The sequence below is a fragment of the Ochlerotatus camptorhynchus genome, unplaced genomic scaffold (assembly GCF_037179485.1).
Source record: "Ochlerotatus camptorhynchus isolate MF236.1 unplaced genomic scaffold, CSIRO-AGI_Acam_v1.1 ptg000003l, whole genome shotgun sequence".
NCBI lineage: Eukaryota > Metazoa > Arthropoda > Insecta > Diptera > Culicidae > Ochlerotatus > Ochlerotatus camptorhynchus.
In genome coordinates, this window is record NW_027040495.1 from 1,225,844 (window position 1) to 1,238,574 (window position 12,731).

At 38.4% G+C, this 12,731-nt stretch overlaps 1 protein-coding gene across 1 annotated transcript; it reads left to right on the plus strand.

Annotated features, from left to right (window-relative positions):
- Positions 1 to 1,345: 1,345 nt before the first annotated feature.
- Positions 1,346 to 11,646, plus strand: unc-119 (unc-119 lipid binding chaperone). The gene is made up of 3 exons (XM_065235209.1): positions 1,346 to 1,948; positions 2,015 to 2,187; positions 10,976 to 11,646. The coding sequence occupies exons 1-3, from the start codon at positions 1,500 to 1,502 to the stop codon at positions 11,086 to 11,088; spliced, it is 735 nt and encodes a 244-aa protein (XP_065091281.1). The 5' UTR covers positions 1,346 to 1,499; the 3' UTR covers positions 11,089 to 11,646.
- Positions 11,647 to 12,731: the final 1,085 nt, after the last annotated feature.

The window sequence follows — 12,731 nt, forward strand, 5'->3', positions numbered from 1 at the left end:
AACATTTTCGGAGATGAAAAGTGGTGACGACACAACAACCAACTCTCCGAACAAAAATCGTGATTGTGACGTCGCAACTTTATTGTCTCCGGTGCCTGCACGCTAACTTGAAAGTACCCATTAATGAGTACAAATTCATCAATTTTATAGAAAAGTGGCTTAACTCATTTAATGAGTAAAACCTGCTTTACTCATTAATGAGTATTCAAGGATTACTTCAAAAAATGGGTACTTTTGACCCTTCATTTTTATTCTATACATGAGTAGAAAGTACCCATTTTATTGAAAATTTTGCTTCATGGGGCACCCTGTCATCATAGATGTAACCAAGAAATAAATTGTGAAAAAAAAACAGATTAAAAGGGATTGAAACTCTTTATATTGTACATATATTGATCATCAACGATTACAATTCAATTTTCTTGTTGAATTTATGACTAAATGGGCGGGAGACCTCTCCAGACTTCCATCCACGTCCTCAAGACCGTAGCTGAAAAAATTCACCTGGCGGAAGCTTCTCCCTGAAATATGCATTGAAATGTTGTGCTGGACATTCCCACAACGGCCTCCACCATCCAATCACGATTTCGATGTGTCGGTTGCAGCTCATGCAGTTTTCTCAGCATGATCAGCAACAAATGAATGTTCTTCTTCGTGATGGATACTGCTATCGAATGGGTCCGGTTCCTTATGAATGTGAAATTCTTCGAAGATCTCAGCAAACCTGAAACGAAACACATTATTAGAACAATTTGTATGAATGTCGCACATTTATATAATCCCTACCTTGTAACAACTAGCTTTGTCGCTCTTTCCATAGTTGGAAAACTCGCGATAAATCCCGACCGCGTAAAATTTCCTCCTGATATGCGAAAATGGCGTCTCTTTTTTTGCATTGAAATATGAATGAATTTTTTACCCATTTTTATTTCAAGCCAATGTTCTCAAAAATGAATAAAAAGTAAACATTTTTCATTTTGTAAAAATACCCATTTTTTGACAGCTAAGAATAAATTTAAAAAATGAGTACAAGATACTCATTTAATGGGTACTTTCAAGTTAGCGTGTGAAGCTTCGGGTACACGGGACCACACTACCTCCCATAAAGTTTGCCCCGCTTACTAATACATTCGTAAGAGGTACTACCTCACCTATATAGGTTAAGCACATAGATGTATACGGCCCTTACTCTGTCGACCTAATTGAAAAATACACCCAGCGGCTTGAAAATCTCATCGACGGCTTGCAATGAATGCACCTCTGTCATGCCATCACCAAAGCAAGCAAAATGAAAAAAAATAAACAAAAAGTGACACTAGTTTTCAGTTTTTCTATGTGTGAGCCATCACGGACGTGAAAAAAGGGCACGGGATGTTCTAACAAGAGAACCCGAGTCGTTCGAAGTGTCGTGCGATAGTGACAAAATATAAGTTGCATTGCAATTCGAAAAAAACTTTGCACATAATCGGTTCCGTACAGTTCGTTTCTTTGCGCAAAGGATGAGTGTAGTTGGTAAAAAGTTATCGACGATTTCAACAGCTCCCTCTGGGACAGCATCTGGCGATGGTGCTGGGGGCGCAGCTTCACCCACCAACAATCCTCCACCGCCAAAAGTGATCAGTCCTGAGTATGTGCTAAAGTTGAACAAAATAACCGACGATTATTTGTGCTCTCCGGATGCAAACATTTACGACATCGATTTTACCCGATTTAAAATACGTGACATGGAAAGTGGAGCAGTGCTCTTTGAAATTGCCAAACCGTCCGCGAGTGAATCAGTCCAAAGCACTGATACCAGTTCGGTTCCAGTTGAGAGGGGCAATCATGTTGCGTCTGGTAATGAGGACCACGTCAACGAGGAGGAAGAAACACTTGAACCGAATGCGGGGCGATACGTCCGATATCAGTTTACACCACAGTTCCTGAAGCTAAAAACTGTGGGAGCCACGTATGTGATCTCTGTGTCAGAAAATAGGTGCATGATCCTAATTTGCTACGTCCATTTCCTTTGCAGAGTGGAATTCACAGTTGGCAGCAAGTGTGTGAAAAATTTCCGAATGATCGAGCGACACTTTTTCCAGGATCAACTCCTGAAAACGTTCGACTTTGAGTTTGGATACTGCATCCCTTTCTCGAAGAATACGTGCGAACATATTTATGAATTTCCAACCATCCCACCGGACCTAGGTAAGTGATTTGCTTATTGTTTCATGTTTAGTCAAACATAATTAGCAACCGAGTGGTGGCTGAACAGTAAATGGTGCTCAAAAGTCGACAACATTATTTAATGATTCTACATAACTAAACTAGGGTTCCCTTTGTTTTGACCAAATGCAGCATAACTGATGATTTTTTTAACGTCCAAGAAACGAAAATCCTGTTGTAATTTTTATAAGCTTTCCAACTATATAATAACTCACAGATAGTATGCAAACAAAGGTGGATTAACTTTACAATCATATGCTCCCTGCTGCCTTTTTCGGTTTCTTTTGAAGTTCACACCAACTGTGCCAAATTTGAAAAAAGTGGGTTGCTATATGGATTTGTAAAATTGAGGAATAAATTGAGAAATAATTAAACTCCCCCAATGATTCGAACAGGGAAAGCCGGGTACTTCTTTCAGTAGCCGCTCTGCATGTTTCGTTTGCTGGTTAATTCACCTCAAAATAATTTCGGGTCTTCCTCAGTCGGTAAAAGCACTGTAACTGATGAAATTTTTTTTTTTTTTTTTTTTTTTTTTTTTTATTATAGTCACTTTAACACTCTTGGGTCATTCGTGACTTGTCCGGGGTGAGATTTGAACTCGTGACTCCGGCGTGAGAGGTATGGATGCTAGCCACTACGCCGGAGTCGCCCCCCGTAACTGATGAAAAAATGAGATCGCAATTTTCAAAAAAGTTGAATTTCTAGTAATTCTTACATATTTATCATGTTAAATCTTAAATTTCATATGGAACCCTCCTGCATACAACACGCTATTATGAAGAGGAAAAATATGGCTTTCTTTTGGAATGGAAGTTTTATTGACGGCCATCTTGTACTAGGCCGCCATATTGGATTTTATCAGAAAACCGTGTTTTCCGTGCTGAGCACCAATGTTACCGACGTGCCAGGAAGGCAGCTCCCACACCTGGACCCTACACCTATCGACCCATCAACTCATGAACCGGGGACCAACGGCTTTACTTCCCATCCAAAGGAAGGCGTGATCAGAGATGTTATGCCTCAGAACATCCCGGCGGCGCCGACTGGGATTGAACCCAGGCCTGCTGGGGTGAGAGGTAATCACGCTTACCACTACACCACCGGCGTCGTTGTTTGCAACCACTGATTTTGATTCTGAGGTCACCATCTAAAAGCTGAGGAAAAAAATCTATCAGATACACACAACAGATTAGGTGCAATGACATTAACACTATGAAACAACATTTTTTCTATGACGATGTTCACAATTTTCCACGCATGACGTACCATCAACGCCAAAGCAGTGCCAATCAATCTGGAACAAAGAACAAACTTCCGTCTAGAAAAACCAAACGTCAAAATCATTGTGATGAACACATTCATACACGCGAACAATGAGCCAACAATACACAATCACTCAAACAAATATACACGGGCACTGAACGCTGGTGCTGCTTTGACATTGATGGCACGTCATGCGTGGAAAAGTGTGAACGTCGTCATAGAAAAATGGTTGGTTCATAGTGTTAATTTCATTGCTCATCTAATGTGTTGCGTGTATCTGATAGCATTTTTCTCAGCTTTTAGATGGTCACCTCAATCAAAATCGGTGGATGCGAACATAGTGAAAAATACGTTTTATCTGATAAAATCCAATATGGTGGCCTAATCCAAGATGGCCGCCAATAATACTTCCATTTTGAATGAAAGACCTATCCTTCATAATAACGTGTTGTTTGCAGGAGGATTCCATATGAAATTTCAAAGATTTAACATGATAAATACGTTAGGAATTGCTAGAAATTCAACTTTTTTTGAAAATTCACCCCTTGGCGAGCGAGGGGTCCATTAATTAGAGTTAAGAAAAGTAGCAATCTCATTTTTTCGTCAGTTTCGACCAACAAGCGGATATATTTAAATATTTAAAGACCATGTGTCAATGGCGGCCTGGTTTCAACGAGAATTACTCAGATATACCAACCGGTGGAAACTAATGATTTTAAATTGGCTCACTGCTTGACTAGCCTATTGGTCCCAAGCAAATCGATTAACGTACCCCATTCTAGTGAAAATTCTGATACTACACTATGTTTGTTTTGATTCGCTATGAAAGTTTGACAGATAAAATGAGGGGTTCGTGGATTTTCCTATATTTCGAGGGGTGAATCGATTAGCTTGGGACCGAATATAGTACCAGAGTTGAGCCAAAAAGTTGAACACGTTTATTCAGGACCTTCTGGCCTTAGAATACCTACTTTTTGATAATGTGATGCCATCGTCCATTCAATATCGAATTAGAGAGAAATGGAAAATTGGCTGTATTATTCATATTTAAATAGCCTAAAAGCGGAAACTGCACCACTTAAAACAAAATTAAGACAGGAATATTCCATAGACATTCGATCACTATTCTCAACGTACACAGCAAAAAAAAATTTAATATTACTAGGCATATTATTAGGCATAACATCTCTGATCACGCCTTCACGGGAAGTAAAGCCGTTGGTCCCCGGTTCATGAGTTGATAGGTCGATAGGTAGGGTCCAGGTGTGGGAGCTGTCTCCCTGGCGTCGGTAGGGAAAACAAGATCGACGGAAAACAAATCAAGGAAAAATAATAATAAAGTGAAGGATAGAGGCGCCTGAAGGCGCAAAAAAAAATTAAAAAAAATGCAGGTTTTCTTTCACCAAAAACCGTGCAGGAAGAGAGGAAAATGGAACCATTTACCTCCGCTTATCTATGGAATCTACCGTGGACCCCCGGTAATCTGCCCGTTCCTAATCTGAACACTTTTTAGTTTGAACCCCGTTAATCTGCACGCCGTGCAAACTGAAAATTGCTCAAACGTTATTTAGCACATGGAATGGAGAAAAGCGAAATGGAACGATGCGGAACGGAACGCAGAATCAAAACAAAACAGCAATCGGCTACCAGAAACTCACTTTTCTGCTGGTTACTAGCAGATCAAATTAAAAATAAACCTTGTTAATTTGCACGAACTGTCGTCCAGATTGACTGCAGTTATGCCCTGTTTGTTCCCGTACTTGCTTTTTTTATTTTTCTGTAAGTTGCTGTAAGCAAATCCAGAGTGATTTGAGATTTGGGCGTAATTGCATTTGTAAACAAACACGTCAATTGACGTGTTTGTTTTCAAAAGCAATTACGCTCAAATCTCAAATCACTCTGAAAATCATGTGCTGCAGAAAGTCCGTACTATTCCGTACTACTCCCGTGAACATACTTTTGCTTTTTGCTGTACAGAATCTTACAGAAATGTAAGTTCGGGTGCAGGCCTAGTGTCAAAACCACGGTGAAGGATACTTTTATTCATACCAACTTTAAAATTACCAAGCGTGGAAAGGTGAATTTGGAAGTCCTTTTTGATTGGGTCGTATGAAACAAACGAAAACAAATTGATATTTTAATGCTACCAGACACTACTCTGCTTACTCTTCCTAGAGGCAAAATTTGGTTCCACTACCTCATTTCTGTTTCATTTGCACATTAAAAAAGTAATTGTCGTATGTGCCAAGCGATCAAAACATAGCGCAATGTTACATACGTCACCTAAATTCTATGGAAGTGTCAAATGTCGTATGTAACAAATTTGACGGAAGCGTAAAAACTGTACATACGACCTGCTGTGTTTCCTAATAAAAGCGCAAATTTTGCAAATCTTCAATGTAAAACGTTTGTGGGTGGTCCATAACCTGATAACTACGCTTTCCGTGAGATATTACTAAATTGTAATATTTTTTTAACCGCTAAATTGCGCACGGTCGAATGTAACACCACGGCATGCAAAAGGTCGTATATTATTGATTGGTTAAAAACGTTTATTTTTTAACAGGAACGCTATCAATACCTCACTCAGTCGATAGAAGCACTGAGATGTTAGTGAATGGGAATTTTTGAGGAATTATCTATTTAATTGACGTTTCTCTAGTTGACAAAATCAAAAGGGCTCCAGAATTGGCCATGATGAGTTATGGCAGATGATGTGAAGGGCACCATACTACATTGATGGCGCATTTTCTCCATTTGCAGTGCTTATTCTGCTAACTGTTAAACCTGCTTTCAATTTGACAGACTTTTTTCTGGCAGTCACGCCGTGAAACTTACATTTCCTCAATTGAGCCAAAGCGAATGATACCAGAAGACCTCAGAACAACTCGTTTCAACTCGGATTTTTCTTCCCAAATTGACCTTTCACCTTGCTGTCCAAGAGGCTGCGATGAACGATTGCGACTCTCAGGAAGCAAAATTGACAGGTCTTATGTATCAAACACATACTTTGCAATCTCTTCTTGTGACTTACAAGTAAAAAATGTGATCATAACATCTAATGATTAGGTAAGCGTGATTGCCTCTCATCCCAGCAGGCCTGGGTTCAATCCCAGTCGGCGCCGCCGGGATGTTCTGAGGCATAACATCTCTGATCACGGGAAGTAAAGCCGTTGGTCCCCAGTTCATGAGTTGATGGGTCGATAGGTAGGGTCCAGGTGTGGGAGCTGCCTTCCTGGCACGTCGGTAGCATTGGTGCTCAGCACGGAAAACAAGATCGACGGAAAAAACAAACCAAAGAAAAAAAAAAAAAAAAAACATCTGGTAGCTAAAAGATGAACCAGCCCAAGGCTGAAAATCTCTCTAATTCCTAAAGCAAAAAAAAAATCTGGTAGCTTTTACTGCACGGTAAGAAAAAAGTACCCAACGGCCAGTTCACTTTTACCTACTTTTGACTAGTTTGTCTCCTTTTCTCCTTCTAATGTTGTCAAAAACGGAGGAGCAAAACCACCCAACAGGGGTAGTAGAGTGTGGGAACCCAACGTTGAGTATAATCATATTTACGTACTGTTGGGTACAACTAACGTACTTTTGGTTAAAAAGCCAGTGGAAAATTCCATACGAACTGTACACAAGTAAATGAAAATTACTTTGACCCGCTTTACCTACTTTTGGGTTCCTGCACTATAGTACCGAGATGAGTGAAAAGAACTTAATTTTGGGTACTTTTTTCTAACCGTGTGGTAGCTGCTCGCCACAGCAACAGCAGAATAGATAGGGTTCAAAGGGTTAAAGGCCATTTTGGCTTTCGAAATTTTATAGCGGTGGACGCATAATTGTCCCATGTTCTATGGAATTTCATATACACATGGGACAGCTCAGAGGCGCGTCCAGCTTCAAAGATGTGGGTGGGACAAGGTACTATGGTCTAATAGAACTTTTTGAATATTTTTTAATCGGTAACTGGTTCCAGATATGTATGGCCGAAACATGTTCTGGTTTGTAAATGCCATGAAACTTAATGCAGCCTGAAATAAATAAAACCCATCATGTAGTTAAATGGTAATTATAATCAGAGCAGCACAGGACTATACTGGTCACATCCGGCCATGCTCTGGAAACCCCCGGCTAAATCACATGAGAATTAATCAATCTTTTCTCAGCGTATGAGCACTTTAGTCGGAATTTCTATTAGAAAGAAGGGTACGATTTTATCATTGGAGGATTAAAGCGTTGACTGTCCCATCCAAGTATTTTTGTGCGTAGGACATGTCCCACCTGTCCCACCCACTTCTTGCGCCTCTGGGACAGTTATGCTTCCAACGACAGTTTATCGCTTCGAAAAAATAATGGAAAATTATATAAAAAATTAAAAAAAAAAGCCCTGCTCTTTGGTTCAGTGAGGATTAGGGCGCGTTCTGCCAGGTTGGTCGAGGCAGGTTTCATATGTGAGTTAGTGATGACACTGATCATTGTTATGTGCAATTCACTTTAAAAGGTGTGTTTCATATTTCACCAATGTAACGGAACATTGATACTAATTGTATAAAACCGAAGACAACATATCACTCTCATACGACCGCTATGAGACCGGCACAATCGCGTCATCTGCTGCGAAAAGGTAAATGCTTCGAACGAATTGGATAGCAAAGATTACAACCTCTGAAGAATGGTTTGTGTATTTGCTCACTTCTTTATGCGTTATTTCCACCTTCACTCGAGCGCAGCGCTAATGTATCTGTCACTTGGATTATGGCAGAGTTGCCAGTCTTCTCTATTTGATGTCTTCGATAAAACACAAGTAAATGCTTCCAGAAATTGTTTAAGACAACATATTGAAAAATGTGTTTATTATTAGTCAAAAGTTGAATGTTGTATTAAAATATTTTAAATTGTGTTAAAATTAAATATTCCCTCATTTCACATCCTTTGAACCATTCTGAACGGCCATCCCATTGTGGTGATGCTCGTTTATAAAATACCCGGATATAAGCATTGTCTATTTTTCGCGCTGGTGTTACAGTTTTATAATCTGCAACTAAAAGCTCAAGACCATTATAGATAATGGACTGCCGTCGAAACGTCATGGAACACATGGGAAACTTTCGGTAGACTAGTAGTCATTTTGACTGGAGAAATACGAAGCGTTGGAGAGAGAAAAAAATACAAGGGTTTCCAAAAGAAGCAATCAACGGCGGCGGAAAAGTACGATATGGTGAGAGATTTCCAATTATTCTTTATAAATTAAATATCAAAATAAAACTAAATAGGGGAAATGGCTCTAATGTTGGCCTATGGATCTATCGCTAAAAATCTGCTATTTATCAATTTTATCTAGATGAACGCGTCATTGGGACGGTTTTAGGCCGACATTACATCCATTTCCCCTACGTGACAGGTTTGAAAAGAATATTTTCGAACCTGGAAGTGTGTAATACCAATATCCATTTGATAACGGTGATGCATACATGCGGGGCTTATTGTGAGTGAAAGTAACCTCGGAATGGGCGTGACTCTCCAGACATTCTGAAATGAGTTGCTGGATCTGCAATAGAGCTATCCCGAGCAAAGCTGGAGATCAAATTGAAATCACAATTTGCTGATATGATGTAACTTATTTTGAATATTCCAGTTGATCTCATTTTGGTTGACTTAACGGTTAACACAGCAAAAATGAGAGCAAAATTTTACACTGATGAATCAAACGGAAAACTAATCCTGCTTTCAATTAAATCAATTTGATTACTGATTTTGCATTCACTATGTTTAACTGAATACGGACCTGGTGTATATGGTTAGCATCCATGCTTCTCACGCTGAAAGACTTGAGTTCAAATCTCACCCCGAGAAAGTCACGAATGACCAAAACAAAATTAACAGTAATCGTTATGAAGTAATGAAATTGGGTTGTTAGCGGGATGCTTAAATAAAACAACAAAAAAGGCTATCTTCCATTTAATTCCACTTAATTAATTTTGGTATCCATGACAGTTACGTATTTCGACTACAATGTGCAGTCTTCATCAGTGTCATTCCCTCTATTTTTACCCAGGGGACCTAGATTTTTTATAAGTCTTTAGTGGGAATGACACTGATGAAAACTTTGAATTGTAGATTGCAACGATTTTTGTTTGAAATTGTAAACTTTGATTAATTAATAATTTTCATGGGCTATTTTAAAATATTCAAGCTGAACATTGCATTAACTCAAAAGCAACATTGACAGATTTTCTTCGCCGACTTTTTCTTTGTATCACCACGGCCATGTAAAGACATTCCCAGGTATTTTCAGCACACAGATCATTAAAAGAAGCTTTTATCTAGCATCTGATACGACCAAGAAACGGTTATGTGCTCAAGCTATTGACGAAAGAGAAAGTCGGCGAAGAGAATCGATGAATGTTACTTAGGACCTAATGCAATGTCTTGATGACTTTTGTTTTTCGTGTTTCACGATTCTTATAAGAGTTGTAGTTTTCAATATTATTGAATTATATTCAGTTTGGCTATTTGATTGTGCGATTTTACGTATTTGGAGTTTTTAATGTTATTTTGAGTTTCCAAGTCGTTTAAGCTACTCTAGTATGTTGAGGACATTCATGCGCTTGTATGCCATCCTCATTGTTTATATTGCTTTGTTGTTGTTTTATGCGTTGCGATGACCCTTTAAGTGTTTTTTTCAGGTCATTTATGGGTGGATTTGACGTTTAAGAGCATTTTAGTAATTTTAAGTAACTCATTTAACATGTTTTAATCTATTTGGGCGTCTTTGCAAAATACCTAAATTTCGATGCCTTTTGTTTTAAGGTTTCAGCGTTTGAGGAAATCATGCAGTTTTGAGATGCAAAAATGTCTTTTTGAAAAAATTGCTGGCATCAAATTATTCATATCAGCGACTGGAATTTTTTTTCCCTTGTGCGATATTTATTTATTTATTTATTTATTTATTCATTTCGCCAAGCCAATGTAGACTACATACATGTTTACTTACATACTATGCATTATTTCTATTATGTTTCAGCTTAAGTTTTATTTGCTGTTTGGACATAGTAATGTCAATCCACAATGCAAATTACACAGGTGCATCATTCGATTGATTGGCTTATTAAATCCATTAAAAAAAGTTTTTGTTTAAAATCAATAGTATTTTTTCTCTAAATAGTTGCTCTGTTAAATTCTAAAGAATACATATTGACGTACCTAATGAGCACACGGAGAAGCTTAAATGTACTGACGATTTAATGGTACATTGACTAACATGAGATGGTCCGAAAAGTTGTGGATCATCTGTGGAGAGGGCTAAATATGAAATTTTCTTGAAATCGACTTATTTTGCATATTTTGAGCACCATTTTCACAGCCACCTGTAACCACCAACAAAAGGAAACCAAGCGTTGTTAATTGTTCTCATCAATATTCATCATTTCGGCGCCATAATCACCATTTAAATCCATCGGGCAGATTTTGTGGTGTAATTTGAATTAATAACCAACCAAACTTTTTCCAGTGAATGAGATGATTATGAATCCGTTCGAGACCCGATCAGATAGCTTCTACTTTGTCGATAACTGTCTGGTAATGCATAACAAGGCAGACTACGCGTATAACGGTGGTCTGTGAGCTTATCAATAAGGAATGACACTGAAAGGATTTATCGATTTATATTTTCTACATTTGAGTGATTTATTAAAATTTAAAATTCAAAAACATTATCTCTAAGAAAGGAATGTAACGAAGAACCCTAGCGCCGATGGAAGGTAATTGAATGAAATGTGATGTTCATAACGATTTTAAAATGCGAGACATCTTATAAAACAAGGAATGCTTTAGTGCGAATCAAGATCTTATCCTATCCGAATAAATAGGAACACAAACAGAAAAGACGCTACTAAGAAGAGATGTAACGTAATATTAAGCTAGTCTACATCAAATTTTGTTATCTACAGGAAGAAAAAAAAACTAAAAGTATGGAACTAATCAAATCACCTTTCTTGCCTTAATTATTTGTTGTCACTAATTAGGAGTAATGTTCTCATCATACAAAAAATAGGAACAACAGTTCAAAGGAAGCAAACGGCGCATGAATAGCTTCGCAGTGCTTAATGAGCTATTTAATTTCTCCTGAGTTTTCGATCAGTCGGCCGTTATAAACGGCATAAAGAGAATGAAGAGGCAGAATAATGAAAGTAGGTTAAAAGGCAAACATCCTTATAGCATTATTTCTCGACAAGGACGTTCCGTATAGAATAATGGTGGGCGAGCGGAATGTCGTGTAGAAGAAAGTCTGGTGCAAACGTGCATCTGTGTAGAAAAAGAACTAAGAGAGGGAAAACAGGAAGCGACACAGCTAAACGGAGCACTGCTATTCATTGATTGCTAGTATTTTTTTTAAAGCGAAAATTTCCTTAGATTTCCATGTACAACAATAATACACAGTGTTTGTTTTGTGATCAGATCGTTTTTATGTCGTTCGCCCGAAAATACGGCAGACCAATTGATTGATCTAGGTTTTGGTCGGCAGGAGGTATTTACGGTGGTATTTATTGCATTTGCACTTCCTTGGTCTAACCCTGGTCGAGGCAGTGGGACAATGTGCACTTGAGCAATCACGCTTCACTCACGGTACTTTGCTCCAGTATAAAATACCTATGGCAGAAAATATGGTCTATTTTTGTCTACCGGCGGTAAGATAACCATAATTCGGTTGCAATGTTACGTGAACCGTGGTTTTTCATATTTTGCCATATCCATTACTGATTGACTTCATAATAGACAGCGTCGTATTGAGGGTTGGATACGCCCTTCGCAAACCATGAAAATTACGTCCCCTTCTCAATTGATTAAATCAAGTGTAAGGTTTCGAAATAGAATGGGCAACAATTTTTTTTTATTCTCAATATTTTTTCACGTCGAGAGATCAGTTTTTTAAACTCTGATTCCTTTTTTTTAAATGCGTTTATTTAACCAGGCTCATTTGCTGTAACTATGCGAAGCCGATATTCATTGTTTGGGTTACAAATTTACTTAAAACTAACGTTAGTAAAGCGGGGGCCGATTACTCGCGGCTATCTCGAGGTTAGGCGTAACAAATTGTAACAAATGGATGGCAGGGTATAGATTGAAAACACAAGGTTTTTTCGAGCAATGTGCTCTTGATCTAGATCTAAGCGACATACTGGAGAAAAAGACGAACATGGGGGTACACCGATGGGGACCTAGCCACTTGAGAGAACACAAGATGACACTAACTACTAAATCCTCAG

What these genes read in the sequence shown, in the direction of transcription:
- unc-119 (XM_065235209.1), top strand. Translation starts at nt 1,500, where the DNA reads ATGAGTGTAGTTGGTAAAAAGTTATCGACGATTTCAACAGCTCCCTCT. An exon ending in CTAAAAACTGTGGGAGCCAC is followed by an intron (nt 1,949 to 2,014) that starts GTATGTGATCTC and finishes TTTCCTTTGCAG; the next exon opens with AGTGGAATTCACAGTTGGCA. An exon ending in AACCATCCCACCGGACCTAG is followed by an intron (nt 2,188 to 10,975) that starts GTAAGTGATTTG and finishes AACTTTTTCCAG; the next exon opens with TGAATGAGATGATTATGAAT.